The sequence below is a fragment of the Neomonachus schauinslandi genome, chromosome 4, assembly GCF_002201575.2.
Source record: "Neomonachus schauinslandi chromosome 4, ASM220157v2, whole genome shotgun sequence".
Classification (NCBI taxonomy): Eukaryota; Metazoa; Chordata; class Mammalia; order Carnivora; family Phocidae; genus Neomonachus; species Neomonachus schauinslandi.
The window spans coordinates 19,584,794-19,600,139 of NC_058406.1; the positions used below are offsets into that span (position 1 = coordinate 19,584,794).

The 15,346-nt window shown below is 48.0% G+C and overlaps 1 protein-coding gene across 3 annotated transcripts; it reads left to right on the forward strand.

Moving 5' to 3' along the window:
* The first annotated feature begins 161 nt into the window (after window positions 1–161).
* Window positions 162–9,515, forward strand: PIGV (phosphatidylinositol glycan anchor biosynthesis class V). Of its 3 annotated transcripts, none has more exons than XM_021683593.1 (5): window positions 162–179; window positions 1,189–1,283; window positions 3,085–3,219; window positions 6,262–7,383; window positions 8,707–9,515. In XM_021683593.1, the coding sequence occupies exons 3-5, from the start codon at window positions 3,142–3,144 to the stop codon at window positions 8,986–8,988; spliced, it is 1,482 nt and encodes a 493-aa protein (XP_021539268.1). In that variant the 5' UTR covers window positions 162–179; window positions 1,189–1,283; window positions 3,085–3,141; the 3' UTR covers window positions 8,989–9,515. The 3 variants fall into 3 exon arrangements, with proteins under 3 accessions (XP_021539268.1, XP_044769851.1, XP_021539267.1); XM_044913916.1 differs by lacking the exon at window positions 162–179 and having other exon boundaries at window positions 865–1,283; window positions 6,262–6,355; window positions 6,983–7,383; XM_021683592.1 differs by lacking the exon at window positions 162–179 and having other exon boundaries at window positions 865–1,283.
* Window positions 9,516–15,346: the final 5,831 nt, after the last annotated feature.

A 15,346-nucleotide genomic window follows, 5' to 3' on the forward strand; every position in this document is an offset into this window, starting at 1 on the left:
GGCGGAGGGCACGGAGTCTTGGGGCTACGCCGTCCCCACCCCGCGCGCCCGGAGTCAACATGGCCGCCGCGGAGGGGGGCGGGGCACCTCTGAGTCCGGGCAGGAGGGGGGCGGGGCCGCCTCGGCGGAGCCGGTGCGCAGGCGCGGGCCGCTCGGGGTCCCCGGATGGAGGAGCTGAGGTTCGGGCCCCGCCTGGGAGGTCGAGACGGGCCGGCGCTGTGGACCTGGCGCCAGTTCCGGAGCCTTGGAGTTTTCGGGGGGAGGGAGGTCGTCAAACGGAGGCCGAGGGAAATGAGGCGAAGGCCGCCGAGAACCGGGGAGCCCCGCCCCTCCGCCATAGCGGCCTCCCGGTGCCGCCACTTCCTTTACAGCCTCCGGCCCTCCCCTGCCTTCCGGCCATAGGCCGGGTCGGGCCGGGCCCCGCCGGCCGCCTCGGGAGTAACCCCTGCGCCGTGGCCCCTTTGGGGAGAGGAGGTGCCCACGGCCCGTTTGGGACTGTGTCCGAAAGGAAAGGGTTAGAATGGGCTTCGGACTCGGCTGGGGTGGCAGAAGGCGGTCCCTGGCTCGCGACAGCCAGCAGCGCCTCTGGCCCCGAGGACCCTGGGTCACGGAGACTTCCCCACTCTACAGAGGACGCTGTCTTACTCCAAGGGTCCAGGGCTCCAATTCAGGCTTCCCCAGAGTCTCAGCTAGGGCCCTCCCTTTCCTAAGCATACCCAGTAGGAGCATGCGCTGTCTTTGGACAAGTATTGGGCTAGGAGTTGGGAGTCCTGGGTTGTTACCCTGGCTCTGAAAGAGCACATCCCCTTTGGCCCTGTTGAGGGCCGGTGGGAAGACCATGAGGTTCCAGAAGGGTAAAAGATGACATTCTCTTTAAATATAGCCTAGGGTGTGTCACTTGACCCCAATGAGCCTCAGTTTCCACATCCATAAAATGGCGATGGTAATTATACTGGCCTCACAGGGTCTAATGAGATCTCGGATGTAAAAACCATGGAGATTTTTATTACTCACCACTCTGGGCATATTTATCTCACGGGAAAATAGAGTAAAACTAGTTGCTCTAAGTGTCCTGCCATTTCAAGAGTCTGTGATTTCGCATAGGCGTTATTGGGAAGTGAGGTCTTCAACTAGCCGAGAGGGACAACTCACTGGCTTTATTTTATTTTTACTTGGTTTACCTGTAAGCTAAGTGTAGGTTACAAGTCCCCTGTGGTCGCTGGGGCTAGAGCTTGACTCTGGAGAGAGGAAAGGAAGAATGGAAGCCCGGTGAAGAGGCAGAGGTGGGTTAAGTGCTTTTCTGTCCCCAACATTTCTTCTGCATGTGGGTGGGAAGTGAAGGGAAAAAGTGAATTCACCCTAGGCTAGAGAATCAGCGGCCGTGTGAGGTTGGCCATACTTGTTTCTGCAAATCCTCTCGATTCCGCGAGTCAGATGCTGGAAATGTTGGGTGGATTCACAAACTACCGCGGCTCTCTGGGGTTTTCAAAAGCTTGCCTTTGAACTGAATTTTGATGAGCAAACCGGTGTGGCGTTGACGGCCCCTCCCTTCCTCCGGGCCTCCTGGTGATGGAGTGAGCCCCAGGCGCCCCCTTGTGCTGAGGAAGGTGTATTGTTGCTATTGGCCAATCTTGCTCCCTTGCTGGAGAAATTGTATTTTCCTGTGGCTTCTGTGACTTAGGTCTTGATCTTAACATGAGATATGGTGGGAGGAATACTTATAGCAGTGATTTTATATCCCGAGCCAGTGAACTGGTGATGCCATATCTTTTTCTTGCCACTTCTGCTCAGTGAGAACACGGGCTTGAAATGCCTGTCTGTAATGCCAGGCCCTGCAGGGTTGGGGGCAAGATAGACAAAGCCCCTGCCCTCAAAAGCAACTTAAATAAACAACAGCCGTAAAGACGACGAAGCAGAGTGCGATGAGAGCATATCAAATAGTCTAGTGAGCATCAGAGAAGAATTTCAGAAACAAATGATACCTAAAGGTTTGGTAGATATTAGGTAAGAAAGGAAAGTCTTCCAGCCCTCCCTCTTAATTTCTCAGTTGAAATGTTTTTTCCTTTAGGGATAGTTCACCCCAAATCAGTGAACTGCCTCTGGTGCTCTTACCCCCACTTCTGATTTCCCAGACTGGTATTTGAATGTTCTTTAGGAGCCATTGCTACTTCTTTTAGCCCAAGAGTTGTGTTAAAAAAAAAAAAAAAAAAAAAAGCCTTAAAGTTCATTCCTTGCCTCAGAATGGCTTTGCAGTTGTTTATACATTGCTGCCATTCCAACAAAGAGATGGGGAAATAACAGTTTTCTCCATCCCTAGTAGTCAACTCTGTCTTCCCCCTCAGTTTGTTTTAGCAATGTGAGCTGGCTGAAGTCCTGCTGAGTGGTGGTTTTCTTTTCCTTCTCCACTTAATTTAACAGACCAGCTGAACACACATCAGAGAGCTAGGCTAGAGTGTGTAGTCATTATGGTCTTCCAGTTGAGTTCTCTGCCCCACTTTTGGGACTCTGGTTTGGGATCTAGTTTATTATTCTGGGCAAGAGGAAAAGGGCACACACCAAATAATAGCAACCACAACATGGATTTAGTGGTACTTCTTCACACTTCCGTCCACTTCACCATCATGACAATTTTGTGAGAGAAAATAGTCTTAAAAAAAAAAACAACAACAGTCTGATCCCATTTTATACCTAAAGAACTGAGCCTCAGAAGGACTGAATGAGAACTTGTGAGTGACAGAGTCAGGACTTGAACGCAGGTCTTTAGTTCCTGCACAGGGGTACCCAACAGGCTTTTGAAGATTTTCTGTGAGCCTAGCTTCCAACTTCATGCCTATCCGTGTAGAATAGTGCTTCAATACAGTGCTTCAAAGTGACACCAAGTGGTCCCATCTGCCTTCAAGATGCTTTTCTCTCATCTGGGCAGTTAGGCAGTTAAGTTTGCCATGTAATGCTGAAGGGGGAGTCTCCTGTGAAGAATGCTTTCAAGAATTTACTTTTGTGGAAAAAAAAAAAAAAAAAAAAAATAATAACAATATTTACTTTTGGCCCATGTGTGATGTTTCCTCCTTGGGTTTTGGAGTTTAGAAGCCTGAGGGAGCTCAGTCCAGGCAGCAACACCCCTGAATTCCCGGTGGTGAGAGGATGTGGCCCCTGGACCCGTCCAGGAAAGAGGTGCTGAGGTTTGCAGTCAGCTGCCGTGTCCTGACTCTGGTGCTGCAGGTCAGTCTCTGATCTTTTGTCCTGAACATGCTATTGCCACATGACTGGGCTAGGCACTAAGAATCGTCCCCATATTCTTTCTGCCTCCCAGGTGTGCCCTTCCATGTGGTTGGAACACCTACACCTGATAACCAAAAGGTGGGCAGCACTCTTAGAAATGGTCTATGATTTTTTTTTTAGTAAACTCCATGCCCAGCGTGGAGCTCGAACTTCACGACCCCAAGATCAAGAGTCGCGTGCTCTACCAACTGAGCCAGCCAGGCGCCCAGAAATGGTCTATTAATCCCTTGTTTTACACACAAAGCAGCAGAGGCCCAGAAAGGTTCAATGGCTTCCCTAAAGTCACACAGCAAGTTAGAGAAGGGCCAGAATCAGACCCCAGCCTTCCTAACTCTTGAGCTAGTGGTCTTTCCAATGGACCGTGAGGTTCTGTAACCAGAGATGCCTTTAGGGCACGACAGCCCAAGGCATTGCCCTGGGTCCCCTTACCAGGCGACGGAGCACGGAGTCAGTCAGTTGAGTGTATTTGGTTAGTCAGCAATGTCCCCAGCTCTTTCCCCAGGTGTCTCCCCTTGCTGCCTCACCCACCACAACCCTCAGAATGCATTTGCACTTTTGCAGCTTCCTTTCCCCTCCAAGCCTCCTCTTGATACATATTTTAATCAAATTTCCCATATATATGAATTCTGTCTGATGCCTAGCACAGTGCCCAGTGCTTAGTATGTTCTCAGTATGTGTTGGTGTTGAATGTGTGTCAGCAGTCTAGTGGTGTTATATTAGCATAATTATGTGTGCTCTTTTTTCCACAAATGCCATTTTCTCAGGGTTCTCTTTTTCCTTTCTGGAAACCTCCTTTCTCCCTTCCTGCACGATGAGGCATAGCAGCCTCTGCTGGGCCCCAGGTTTAGTTAAAAGTAGCTTCAGCTTGGAGACTAGGGCTGTTATCTGTGACTGTCATTCCTGTCCCATTCGTTTTCACTGTTTAAAGTGGCCTGATAAAGAAACTGACCAAAAAGAGAAAGAGCCTTAAGAATGGGCTTATACCCCGGTTGTGGGGCTGGGGAAACTGACCCAGTGATGGCTTAGAACAGTATCAGATGAGTGATTGGCAGGCCCCTGGGGGCAGGATTGTGAACTGGCATCTGGGATAGGGAAGCAAGACTAATTCAGATAGTGATTTGGAAATGAGTATGTTCTCCTCTCCTCACACCCAGGATTGTGTTAAGTGCCTGCTCTGTTCCAAGAACTGTGCTAGGTGGTGAGAAGGAAAAGTCACGGTCTCTTTTCCTTTGAGTAGCTGACAATCTAACGATGCAAAAAGACATTTAATGATAATGCTATTTCATTATCCCTCTCTCTCCCCCACCCTTCTTCCAGCTTTAAAGCTCATGTCATCAGATGATCTCCCCAGTTACCCTTCACTGTTGCTGTCATCTCTGTTAGTGACAGCTCATTCCTCTTCATTCCTTAAAGGTTTTAGCCCCTGATTCACTGTTGCGCTTTCCAGCACTCCTGTTGATCTCTTGGTGGTTTCAGAATTTTTTTTTTTTTAAAGATTTTATTTATTTATTCATGAGAGACAGAGAGAGAGAGAGAGAGAGAGGCAGAGGGAGAAGCAGGCTCCCCGCCGAGCAGGGAGCCCGAGGCGGGACTCGATCCCGGGACCCCGGGACCATGACCCGAGCCGAAGGCAGACGCTCAACCATCTGAGCCACTTGGTGGTTTCAGTATTAATAAAGCCGATACAGCTAACCACTCTCTCCTATCTTTCCAGCTCACGCCCTCTCGTACCCCAGTTCTAACGGCTCTTCCACCCACTCAGGACCTATAATCCACCAGTCCTCCCACCGTTTCGCTGTGCCTCACCCACCTTCTGGCTTCCGCACCCCTTCTTACCCAGCTAGATTCCATGACCCACCAGGCTCACACACACAACTTGCTTGCTCCCTGCTCCCCGGCTTGGTCACAGGACGGAAGCCCAGCCACGGTTCAGTTTCGTTCTCTCTCTACTTCTGCATCGTGCCCAGAGAGAAACACACAGCTGTATTGACTGGTCTCTTTCTCTTCAAGATCTTTGGCCCAAGTGAGTCTTTAGTGCTACCTGGTGATCTTACTGCCCTGGCCCATTCACCCTGCCATTCTCTGAAATTGTTCTGTATATCAGAATCACCTGGGGTAGCTTAAAAAAAAAAAAAATCCCAATGCCCAGGCTGTATCCCATACCATGAAATCATTAATCCTGGGGGAGGGACCCAGACATCTAGACATCAGTATTTTTGAAACTCCCTGGGTGATTCCAGTGCACAGCCTATTTTGAGAACTAGGGGTCATAGATGACTATTTTACGTGTTTATCTTTTTATTCGAGCCCCTAACACCTTTTCCCCAACTTGTTTCCCTGAGCGAAAACTCAGAAAAATAGGTCCAATCAGAAGTGCCCTTGTGCATGCTCCCCCCACATCCATATCCCATGCCTACGTCTGCACCTCTGTGCCTTCACTACTGAGGCAGTGAAGTAACCTATACATTTCTAAATCCAGCGGTCACTTTTCAGTCCCCATCTTCCTTGACCTAGTAGCAGAATTGACCACTCCCTTGCTTCACCTGGTTCTAAGACACCCTGCTCTCCTGCTTTTCCTCATGCCTCAGTGACTGTTCCCTCTTTATCTTCATTCTGGATCCTCACTCTCCTTCAAGCCTCTAAATGTTGACGCATCCAGGGCCAGATCCTCAGATCTCTTTTCTCTAGCCCTGCTTCATCCCTCGCCAGGTGATCTCATTCAGTCTCATGCCTTTAAATACCTTCTGTGCACTTACGACATCTGAATTCATGTCTCCAGCCCTGATCACTGTCCCGACCCTCAGACTCCTATGTCTCACTGCCTTGTTGACCTCTGCCCTGGAATATGTAACTCAAACTTAACTAGTCTAGAACTGAACTCCTAATTGTCCTCCAACAAGCCTGTTCTTCCTCATTTTATTAAATGGTAATTCTTTCCTTCCAGTTGCTCAACCAAAATCCTAGTTCTCCTTCATCCCACAGGCTCTCTTCAATGCCATCATCCCCGATCATCGTGCAGAAGCCTTCTCTCCTCCTCGCCTCGCCCCCTCAGGCCCTGTGGACCAACTTGTGGAAGGTCTCCTGGGTGGCCTGTCTCACTGGGATGCCGAACACTTCCTGTTCATTGCCGAGCATGGCTATCTGTATGAGCACAACTTTGCCTTCTTCCCTGGCTTCCCCCTGGCTCTCTTGGTGGGAGCTGAACTGCTGAGGCCCCTGCAGGCATTACTGAACCTGCGGAGTCGCCTGTTAATCTCAGTAGCGTTGCTCAATTCCTTGTTCTCCATGCTGGCCGCTGTCGCGCTTCACGACCTGGGCTGTCTGGTTTTGCGCTGTCCCCGCCAGGCCTTTTATGGAGCCCTACTCTTCTGCCTCAGCCCCGCCAATGTCTTTCTGGCAGCTGGTTACTCAGAAGCTTTGTTTGCCCTCCTGACATTCAGCGCCATGGGGCAGCTGGAAAGGGGCCGAAGCTGGACTAGTGGACTCCTCTTTGCCCTTGCCACTGGCGTACGCTCCAATGGGCTGGTCAACATTGGCTTTCTCGTGTATTCTCAGTGCCAAGGCTTTCTGTCCTCTCTCATGGTGCTGAATCCTCTGAGACCGCTCTTGAAGCTGATGGGCTCTGTGTTCCTGTCTGTGTTCACGCTTGGCCTTCCCTTTGCCCTCTTTCAGTATTATGCCTATACCCAGTTCTGTCTGTCAGGCTCAGCGCGCCCCATCCCTGAGCCCTTGCTGAAGTTAGCTGTGGACAAGGGCTACCGGATTGTGGAGGGAAATGAGCCACCTTGGTGCTCCTGGGAACTTCCCCTAATATATAGCTATATCCAGGATATCTACTGGAATGTTGGCTTTTTGAGATACTATGAGCTCAAGCAGGTGCCCAATTTCTTACTGGCTGCGCCAGTGGCTATACTGGTTGCCTGGGCAACATGGACATATGTGACCACCCACCCTTGGCTCTGCCTTACACTTGGGATGCACAGGAGCAAGAAGAGCAAGACCCTAGAGAAAGCTGACCCTGGATTCCTCGGCCCTCGGGTGTTTGTGTACCTGGTCCACGCTGCAGTGCTGTTGCTGTTTGGCAGTCTATGCATGCATGTTCAGGTGAGGTGGGTTCCTGACTGCGGTAAGGGTGTGAATACAGGCAAAACCCCTTGGCCAGGGTCGAGGAACACTGCTAGCTTCTCCCGTTTGAGTGACCTGTACCTAATTTATTCATTCACCAACTGTTTGGGGGCTTTCTTTGTCCAGACCCTGGGTCAGACCACTGAGGAATGGAACATGAGTGAGGCAAGATTGCTGCCCTGGTGGGTCTCTTGGTAGAAATGGGGAGACAGACACTTAAGAGAGAAACTTCTAGTACAGTGGGATGGAAGAGGAATTGCTGTTTTGAGATAAAGTATTGTGGAAACCCGGAGGAAAAAGTAGCTAATGGACTGAAGGATTTGAGGAGGGTGTCCTATTAAGGCTGGGTCCTAAAGAGTAAGAAGGAATTGCATTTAAGAAGCAGAGGAAGAGTATTCTGGGCAAATGAAGGGTGCGTGCAGAGACACGAGAGTCGTGGAAGGACCTGAAGTGACTGAGATGAAGGAGTTAAAGCACAGAGGAGAGCGCGGGTCCTTCCCGCCTGTACGGTTACCCTGAGGGTCTACTTGGATGGTGACTTGAGGCACTCTCAGCTCTGGCAGGTGCCCAGTCTTTAGAGGAGATCCCTTGTGTAATGTTTGGGGTGGGAAGCCTTTGATACTTCCCATTTTTTTTATTCCTGGCTACGACCCTAGTTCCCACATAACCCCGAGGAAGTTGTTTCCTCCACGCCGGCCACTCCTTAACAGCTTCTGCCTCTGGGAGGCGCATACTGGCTGTTTGTAAAGTTCTCTGGGCTGTGTAAATAAGAGGCCCAGGGGAAACAGAAAGTAGCATTCTGTGTTTGTAGGTGGATTAACTAGTAGAGCGAGTGCCAGCACAGCTTCGAAAGGGAGGGAGGCCATGTGGAGGCTTGGCTCTGAATTCCCCTAGGAGGGAAAATGTTGAACCACAGGATCCCCTGCCCCGTTTCCCTCTGTTTTGCTATCCCCAGGGGATGAGGGAACCCCTTCAGGTTCCCAAAGCCCCATGTCACAGCCTAACGGTTAGAGTCCAGGCCCTGGGCTCAAATTGGACCCCGTAGTTTTTAGTATTGATTGGCCCATTACTGTGGTAATTAGTCTGTAGCTCTGCTTATTTGTAACATTGAGGTCACCTGGCTGGTGTCACAGCTCTTTATAAGGCAGATCCTAAGTTCTGCTGAATCTCTTATCCAGAACAACACATTTCTAGTCATGGGGTGGTAGTTGACCCAGCAGCAGGGAAGCCCCGGGCTGGTCCACTGTGAAGCAGTGATATTCCAATAAATGTGTGGGTTTTTCCCCCTCTTATGATTTCCAGGTTCTCACCAGGTTTCTGGGTTCCTCCACTCCTATTGTGTACTGGTTTCCAGCTTACTTGCTTCAGAATCAAGAGCCACTGCTGAGATCCCTAGAGACTGTGCCTTGGAAGCCCCTTGCAGGGCACTCCCTACCAGGACAAAAGATCCCCAGAAATTCTATCATGGGACTTGTATACAACTGGAAAACCTATTCTCTAGTCACACGATGCATTCTGGGCTACTTCCTGTCTTACTGGCTCCTGGGACTGCTCCTACATTGCAACTTCCTACCTTGGACATGACCTGGAGTCTCAGGGGTCTGGAAGTACAGATAGACACTGGGACTGTCTGTGCTGCCCTGGGACCCTTGCTCTGTCCTTTAGGAACCTCCAGTCTCTCTGAAGGTTGGTCAGGAATGGGAGAAGCGTGAGCCACTGGAAAGCCCCATCTGGTCCTGGCTATGGCAAATTTTAGAGTAGTACCTATTTTCTCTGTAAGTGAAGAAATCTTCCTCTCCAAGTCTAAAGTACAGTTGCATTTGTCTCCTCAACCAAGCATAGCAGAGATAGTTGTAAACTTAAATGTAAAGTATTTAAATGTCAATGTCAATGTAAGTATTTCAATGTCAGTTTCATCAAAGGCTCTAGCTGACAGGCTGGTAATAGTCCACACATGATGGTGGAGGCCTGAACAGTGTACTGGCAGTAAGTAAAGGAGGACCATCTTTTTTAAATGGGACATTGTTTCTGTTTATTTTCATGATTTGTTCATTTATTTATATGAAAAATCTTACAAAGATACACACAAATTAAACAACTTTTGGTTATGCATGTAATGAATTATTTATTTATTTATTTATTTATTTATTAGTAGGCTTCACGGTGGGCAGGACTTGAACTCACGACCCTGAGATCAAGACCTGAACTGAGATCAAGAGTCAGACACTTAACCGGCGGAGCTACCCAGGTGCCCCTGAATTACATTTTTTAAAAATAATACAAAATACTTAGGGAAAAAGTCATGGTAAAAAGAACATTGCACAAAGAACCAGGAGACCCAGATTCTAGTCCTCTCAGTAAAACCCCACTTACCAGCTGTGTGACCTTGGGAGCGTTTTCACAGCCTTAGTGACCTCTTCTGAAACTGGGGGAAATGATATTCCTAGGAGGGGCGAGGGGGGCGGGCCATATAATCTAGTAGGTCCCTTTCTGCTCGAAGATCTTAAGAGCTGCCATAAGCAATGGCATCATCCCAATCTAAACACTTATGTAGGGGCTCACACATGATTTTAAGAGAAGGTATCCAGTTTTCCTGCTTTCAGTACTCAGAAGAAAATCTCCCTCTTCAGGTGCAACTCTGAGGAGTAACTTAAGTGACCTTTCCTTTGAATGAGGGAAAGCAGTGACACGAGGCAAATCAGGCTCCCTGTCCTGTGTAAGTAAATCTGTGCCAGGCAAGTAAACGGTCCAAGTGGTGACTGGTTTTCCTGCTGTGCCCAGGTGCCTGTGCTTGCTTGATTGGTAGACATGGGTCAGAGGAGCCAACAAGGCAGCATGAATTGATAAATTGTGGCTAAGTCCAAGGTTGAATGAAATGGTATCTTCCTGGCTCCCATTTGGTTATGAGCCCATCACTGTACTTGTAGTAAGAACATTGACTCCTGCTCAGCTATTTGTGCTCATTCTTCGACGGAGGTAAGAGGCTCTGCAGCCTCACCACTCATTCCCTATTTGAGCCAAAAATTCCAACAAGCAGAAACTTCAAAATAGAGGGGTAATCATAGCTTCTGGAGAGCACTGAGAATTGGAATTCTGACACACTCCCTCTGACCATGACAGAAAGCTGAACTTGCCAGCTGAAGGGAAGCTCCTGGCTGAGCCCCAGCACCCTCTGTTGGAGCTTCTAGTCAGCCTGGCCAATAAGCTTTTCCCATCCATCACCCTAGCTTTAGCACAGCTGAGAGCATTTGGTCCAGAGTCAAATGCTTCTGAAAATGTACACACAGATCGGGGCAGCCCTCTGCCTTCTGCCAAGACACCCGAGTGCCCTTCTTGGCAAAAGAGGATAACCCCTGCTCTAGTGTCCCTCCAGTTGGCAGAAACTGTTCCCTCCCTCCTCACCAACAGCTGCAAATCCAGGGACTTCTACCCTGTGTTGCAGGAAGACTGGAGGTCCTGTTTCAGCCCTGCATCACAGAGGTAGGAGCACTAGATCCTTCGCTCTCATGGATTCTCCTCTTTACCTCTTTTTGGGGGATGATCAGGACGGATCGCTCCCAGAAACAAATAGTTTCAAGGACCAGAAACCTTATAAATGGAAATCCCACCTTCTCAACTAATGCCAAGGAACCAAACTCTGGTATTCTGCAAAGGCCATTATGGTTACAGCTAATCATAGAGGAGATAACTGATGACCCCAGCTAGGTGGATGCACCTGGTGTGTGACCTGGAGACAGACATAGTTTTCTCTCTGAACTTGGAGGGATCTAGTTGCAACTCCCCAAGGATCTAAGGAATGGGCTGATTTTATGGCCAGCAGCTGTCCTTTTACCATCCTATTAACAGTCTTTAATAGTCTGGGAGAGGGACATGAAGGGCCCAAGGCAGGAAGCTTCCTGTTTACCCTGAGGCCTAACAATGCTGCAGCTGGGTTGGGCGTCTACAATTTCAGAGAAAAGTCATTTCCTTCTGAGACCCAGCTAAAACAGAAACCAGACGCTTCATACACCTAAGAAGTAGATGCTTTTTTGTTCTTTAATGAAGGTGGGAGGAGAGGGAGTGTTTGACATGTCTTTACCAGTCCTCTTGAGGAAAAAATCACTTCTTTTCCTCAACAGACCTTCTCACCTTCATCTAAAAATGTAGTGTGTGCAGGCTCAGAGGATTTGAAATCGATCAATTCTTTCAACAATTGTTTATGAATGCCTATTTTAGGGACTAAAGATGACTCGCTACATGTTCTGTACTCAAATAATTGTCTAATAGAGTTGGTAGCAGATACACAGAAACTTTAATGAAGATAGAAACTGGTAGGGGCAGCTGGGTGGCTCAGTCAGTTAAGTGTCTGCCTTCAGCTCAGGTCATGATCTCAGGGTCCTGGGATCGAGCCCCGCATCCAGCTCCCCACTCAGCGGGAAGTCTGTCCCTCTCCCTCTGCTCCGCCCCCAACTCGTGCTCTCTCTCAAATAAATAAAATCTTAAGAAAAAAATAGAAACTGGTAAATTCTGGGGACCGAAGGGCCATAAAAACTTCTTGCTCTGTACCTCTCTCCTTGAACTTTTTTAAAAGCTTTATTTATTTGACAGAGAGAGACACAGCGAGAGAGGGAACACAAGCAGGGGGAGTGGGAGAGGGAGAAGCAGGCTTCCTGCCAAGCAGGGAGCCCGACGTGGGGCTCGATCCCAGGACCCTGGGATCATGACCTGAGCCGAAGGCAGACGCTTAACGACTGAGCCACCCAGGCGCCCATCTCCCTGAACTTTTTATGATGAGGAGGGATTAAAGTTTTGCTTGTATGCTTACCAAAAAAAAAAAAAGCGAGGTACAGAGTAAGTTCTCTGTAAATTCATGGAAGGTGGAGATCCCTTCCAGCTTGGAATACCCAAACAGACATGGTGGGGAAATAGCCTTTGAACTGGACTCTGAAGCTTGGGGAGGATTTGAAAGTTAAGGGCAGAGAATGAGTATAGGAAGCAGGCAGCAGAACAGGACAGGGAGAGCTCAGTTTGAGTAGAACTGAGGTATTGTCATTGAGAGCTGCTGTGTACTCATGTATGAACGTGAGCCAGTACGGAATCTCTGAGCCACAGTTCACTCGTCTGTGAAATGTGGGTAACGCTGGCTACCTTGTAGATATGAATAACATCTATCTCAGGATTGCCGTGGAAATGAAATGAAAAGTATTTAGAACAGCATGACACAGGAGTAGCTGCACAAGTTTGCAATGCCATCAGTACATTCCTATGCCAGAAAATGTGCACGTGGAGACAAGGAGAGAGGTCAGGGAGCCGTCCACACAACACATGGTCATTAGGGCAGCCGTGATTAGGTGGGACTGTCGAAAGGAAAAGTGTAGAGAGAGAAGGAGGGCCCGTAAGACCTTGGGCAAGTGATTGAACTTCTCTACACCTGTTTTCTCACCCTGAAAATGGGGGTGATTGCACCTACCACACAGAGTAGTTAGGAGGATTACATGAGATACTAGATAAAGCACTTAGCACAGCACCTGGCCCATAGTAAGAACTTTGTGAATGGTGGTTAGTCCTCTCCTCCTCCTCCTCCTCATCATCATTAAAGCACTAGAAAAAAATAGTATCTGGGGCGCCTGGGTGGCTCAGTCGTTAAGCGTCTGCCTTCGGCTCAGGTCATGATCCCAGGGTCCTGGGATCGAGCCCCGCATCGGGCTCCCTGCTCAGCGGGAAGCCTACTTCTCTCTCTCCCTCTCCCACTCCCCCTGCTTGTGTTCCCTCTCTTGCTGTGTCTCCCCCTGTCAAAAAAATAAATAAAATCTTAAAAAAAAAAAAAAGAAAGAAATGGCTACCAAGGTCAAAGGCTGTTAAGGAAAGGATGAGAAGAGCTATTGAATTTATAGGGATTAGGGCTATTATTCAAAATAGACTAACTGCTGTAATCAACAACTTCGAAAAGTCAGTGGCTTCATCATACAAGTTCTTTCTTGTTTACATCGTGGTCTAGTGCAGGTTTGAGGAGGGAGGCCTGTTCTACCCAGTCATTTGGGACCCAGGCTCCTTCCATTTTGTGACTCTCCCCTCCTCTAGATGCTCAAAGTCCTCTGCTTTCGGAGAGGTTTTGAGAGGCCAGGCCTGGGAGAGATGCACATCACTTCCATTTCATGCCACTGGCCAGACCTCAGTCACACACCGCATCTAACTGCAAGGGAGGCTGGGAAGTAGGGTTGCCAGGTGAGATACAGGATGCTCAGTGAAATTTAAATTTGGGGTAAACAAATATTTTTTCAGTATAATTATGTCCCAAATGTTGCACAGGACATACTACACTAAGAAATCCTTTGTTGTTTATCTGAAATTCAAATTTCACTGGGCATCCTGTATTTTTATTTGCTAAATCTGGCAACCCTACTGGGACATGAAGCCTGAATATAGGTTTAGGAAGAAGAAAACACAGATTTTTGTGTGTCCCATTCTGCCTCAGTCTGTCTTCCTGAGCCAAATACCTGTTTTTTTGCTCTTCTCACAGAACACATCCCCTCCCAAGGGAGATAACCCCAAATCCCATCCAGTGACTATATTCAGCTCCAAGTCTCTCAGTCAGCTTCTGATAACATTCCTTATGAACTAAAAAAACAAAATATACAATGGTAGAGCAAGAATAATCTCAATACAAACATCTATCTAAGAAAGGGAAGAATTGAAGACGAATAGCAGTCTCTGGTCCAAAGCAGTTCTGAATCCCCACTGGTCAAACTGACAAAGCCCTCTTCCCTGGGGCTGGAGAACATTCCTTGATTAGACAACCTGATTAGTTCTAGGAGGGACTCCTTTGTCCAATGTTCTCCATGCCTCCTGGCTGTGCCCTCTGGCCCCTTGACTGTCCTTCATGGCCACATCTGAGATGGGCTTTGGGGAGTATGACCTCCTTGGAGAATGTGCAGCTTTCACAGTTCACTTCCTGCTGGTGCAAGCATGGGGGCCTAAATCTCAGCCAGCCAGAGGCACCCATGCACATGTGTGTGTGTGTCGGGGGGGGGGGGGTTGTTAAATATTTTATAATATAACATAAAATTTACCATTTTGATCACTTTTAAGTGTAAAGTTCAGTGGCAATAATATATTCACATTGTCATGCAACAGTCACCGTCATCCATCTCTGGAACTTCTTCATCTTCCCAAACTAAAACTTGATACCCATTCAGCAGTAACTCCCCATTCCCCCTACCCTCCCAGACTCTGGCAGTCATCATTCTGCTTTCTGTCTCTGTGAATCTGACTACTCTATCACAATCTTTGTCCTTTTGTGATGAGCTTATCTCACTTCACATAATGTCTTCAAGGTTCATCCATATTGTAGCATGTGTCAGATTGTCCATTCCTTTTATGGCTGAATAACATTCCATTGTAGGAATACACCACATTTTCTTTATCCATTCATCTGTCAATGGATATTTTGGTTGCTTCCACCTTTTGGCTATTATGAATAATGCTGCTATGAACATTGGTAGACAAATATCTGTTCAAGTTCCTGCTCAATTGTTTTGGGTATATACCCAGAGTAGGAATTTCTGGATTATATGGTAATTCTATGTTTAATTTTTTGAGGAACTGTTGTGCTGTTTTCCACAGCAGCTGCACCATTTTACATTCCCACTAGCAATGCACAAGGGTTCACATTTCTCCACATCCTCACCAACACTTGTTTTATTTTTTTAAATAGGTTGCACACCCAACATGGGACTTGAACTCACGACCCTGAGATTAAGAGTGGCATGCTCTGTGACTGAGCCAGCCAGGCACCCCTGTTTTGTTTTGTTTTAAATAGTAGCCATCCTAGTGAGGGTGAGGTGGTGTCTCATTGTCATTTTGATTTGTATTCCCTAATGATAAGTGATGTTGAGCATCATGTGCTTACTGGCACATGAAATATGTATCTTTGGAGAAATGTTTATTCAGATCCTTTGCCCAT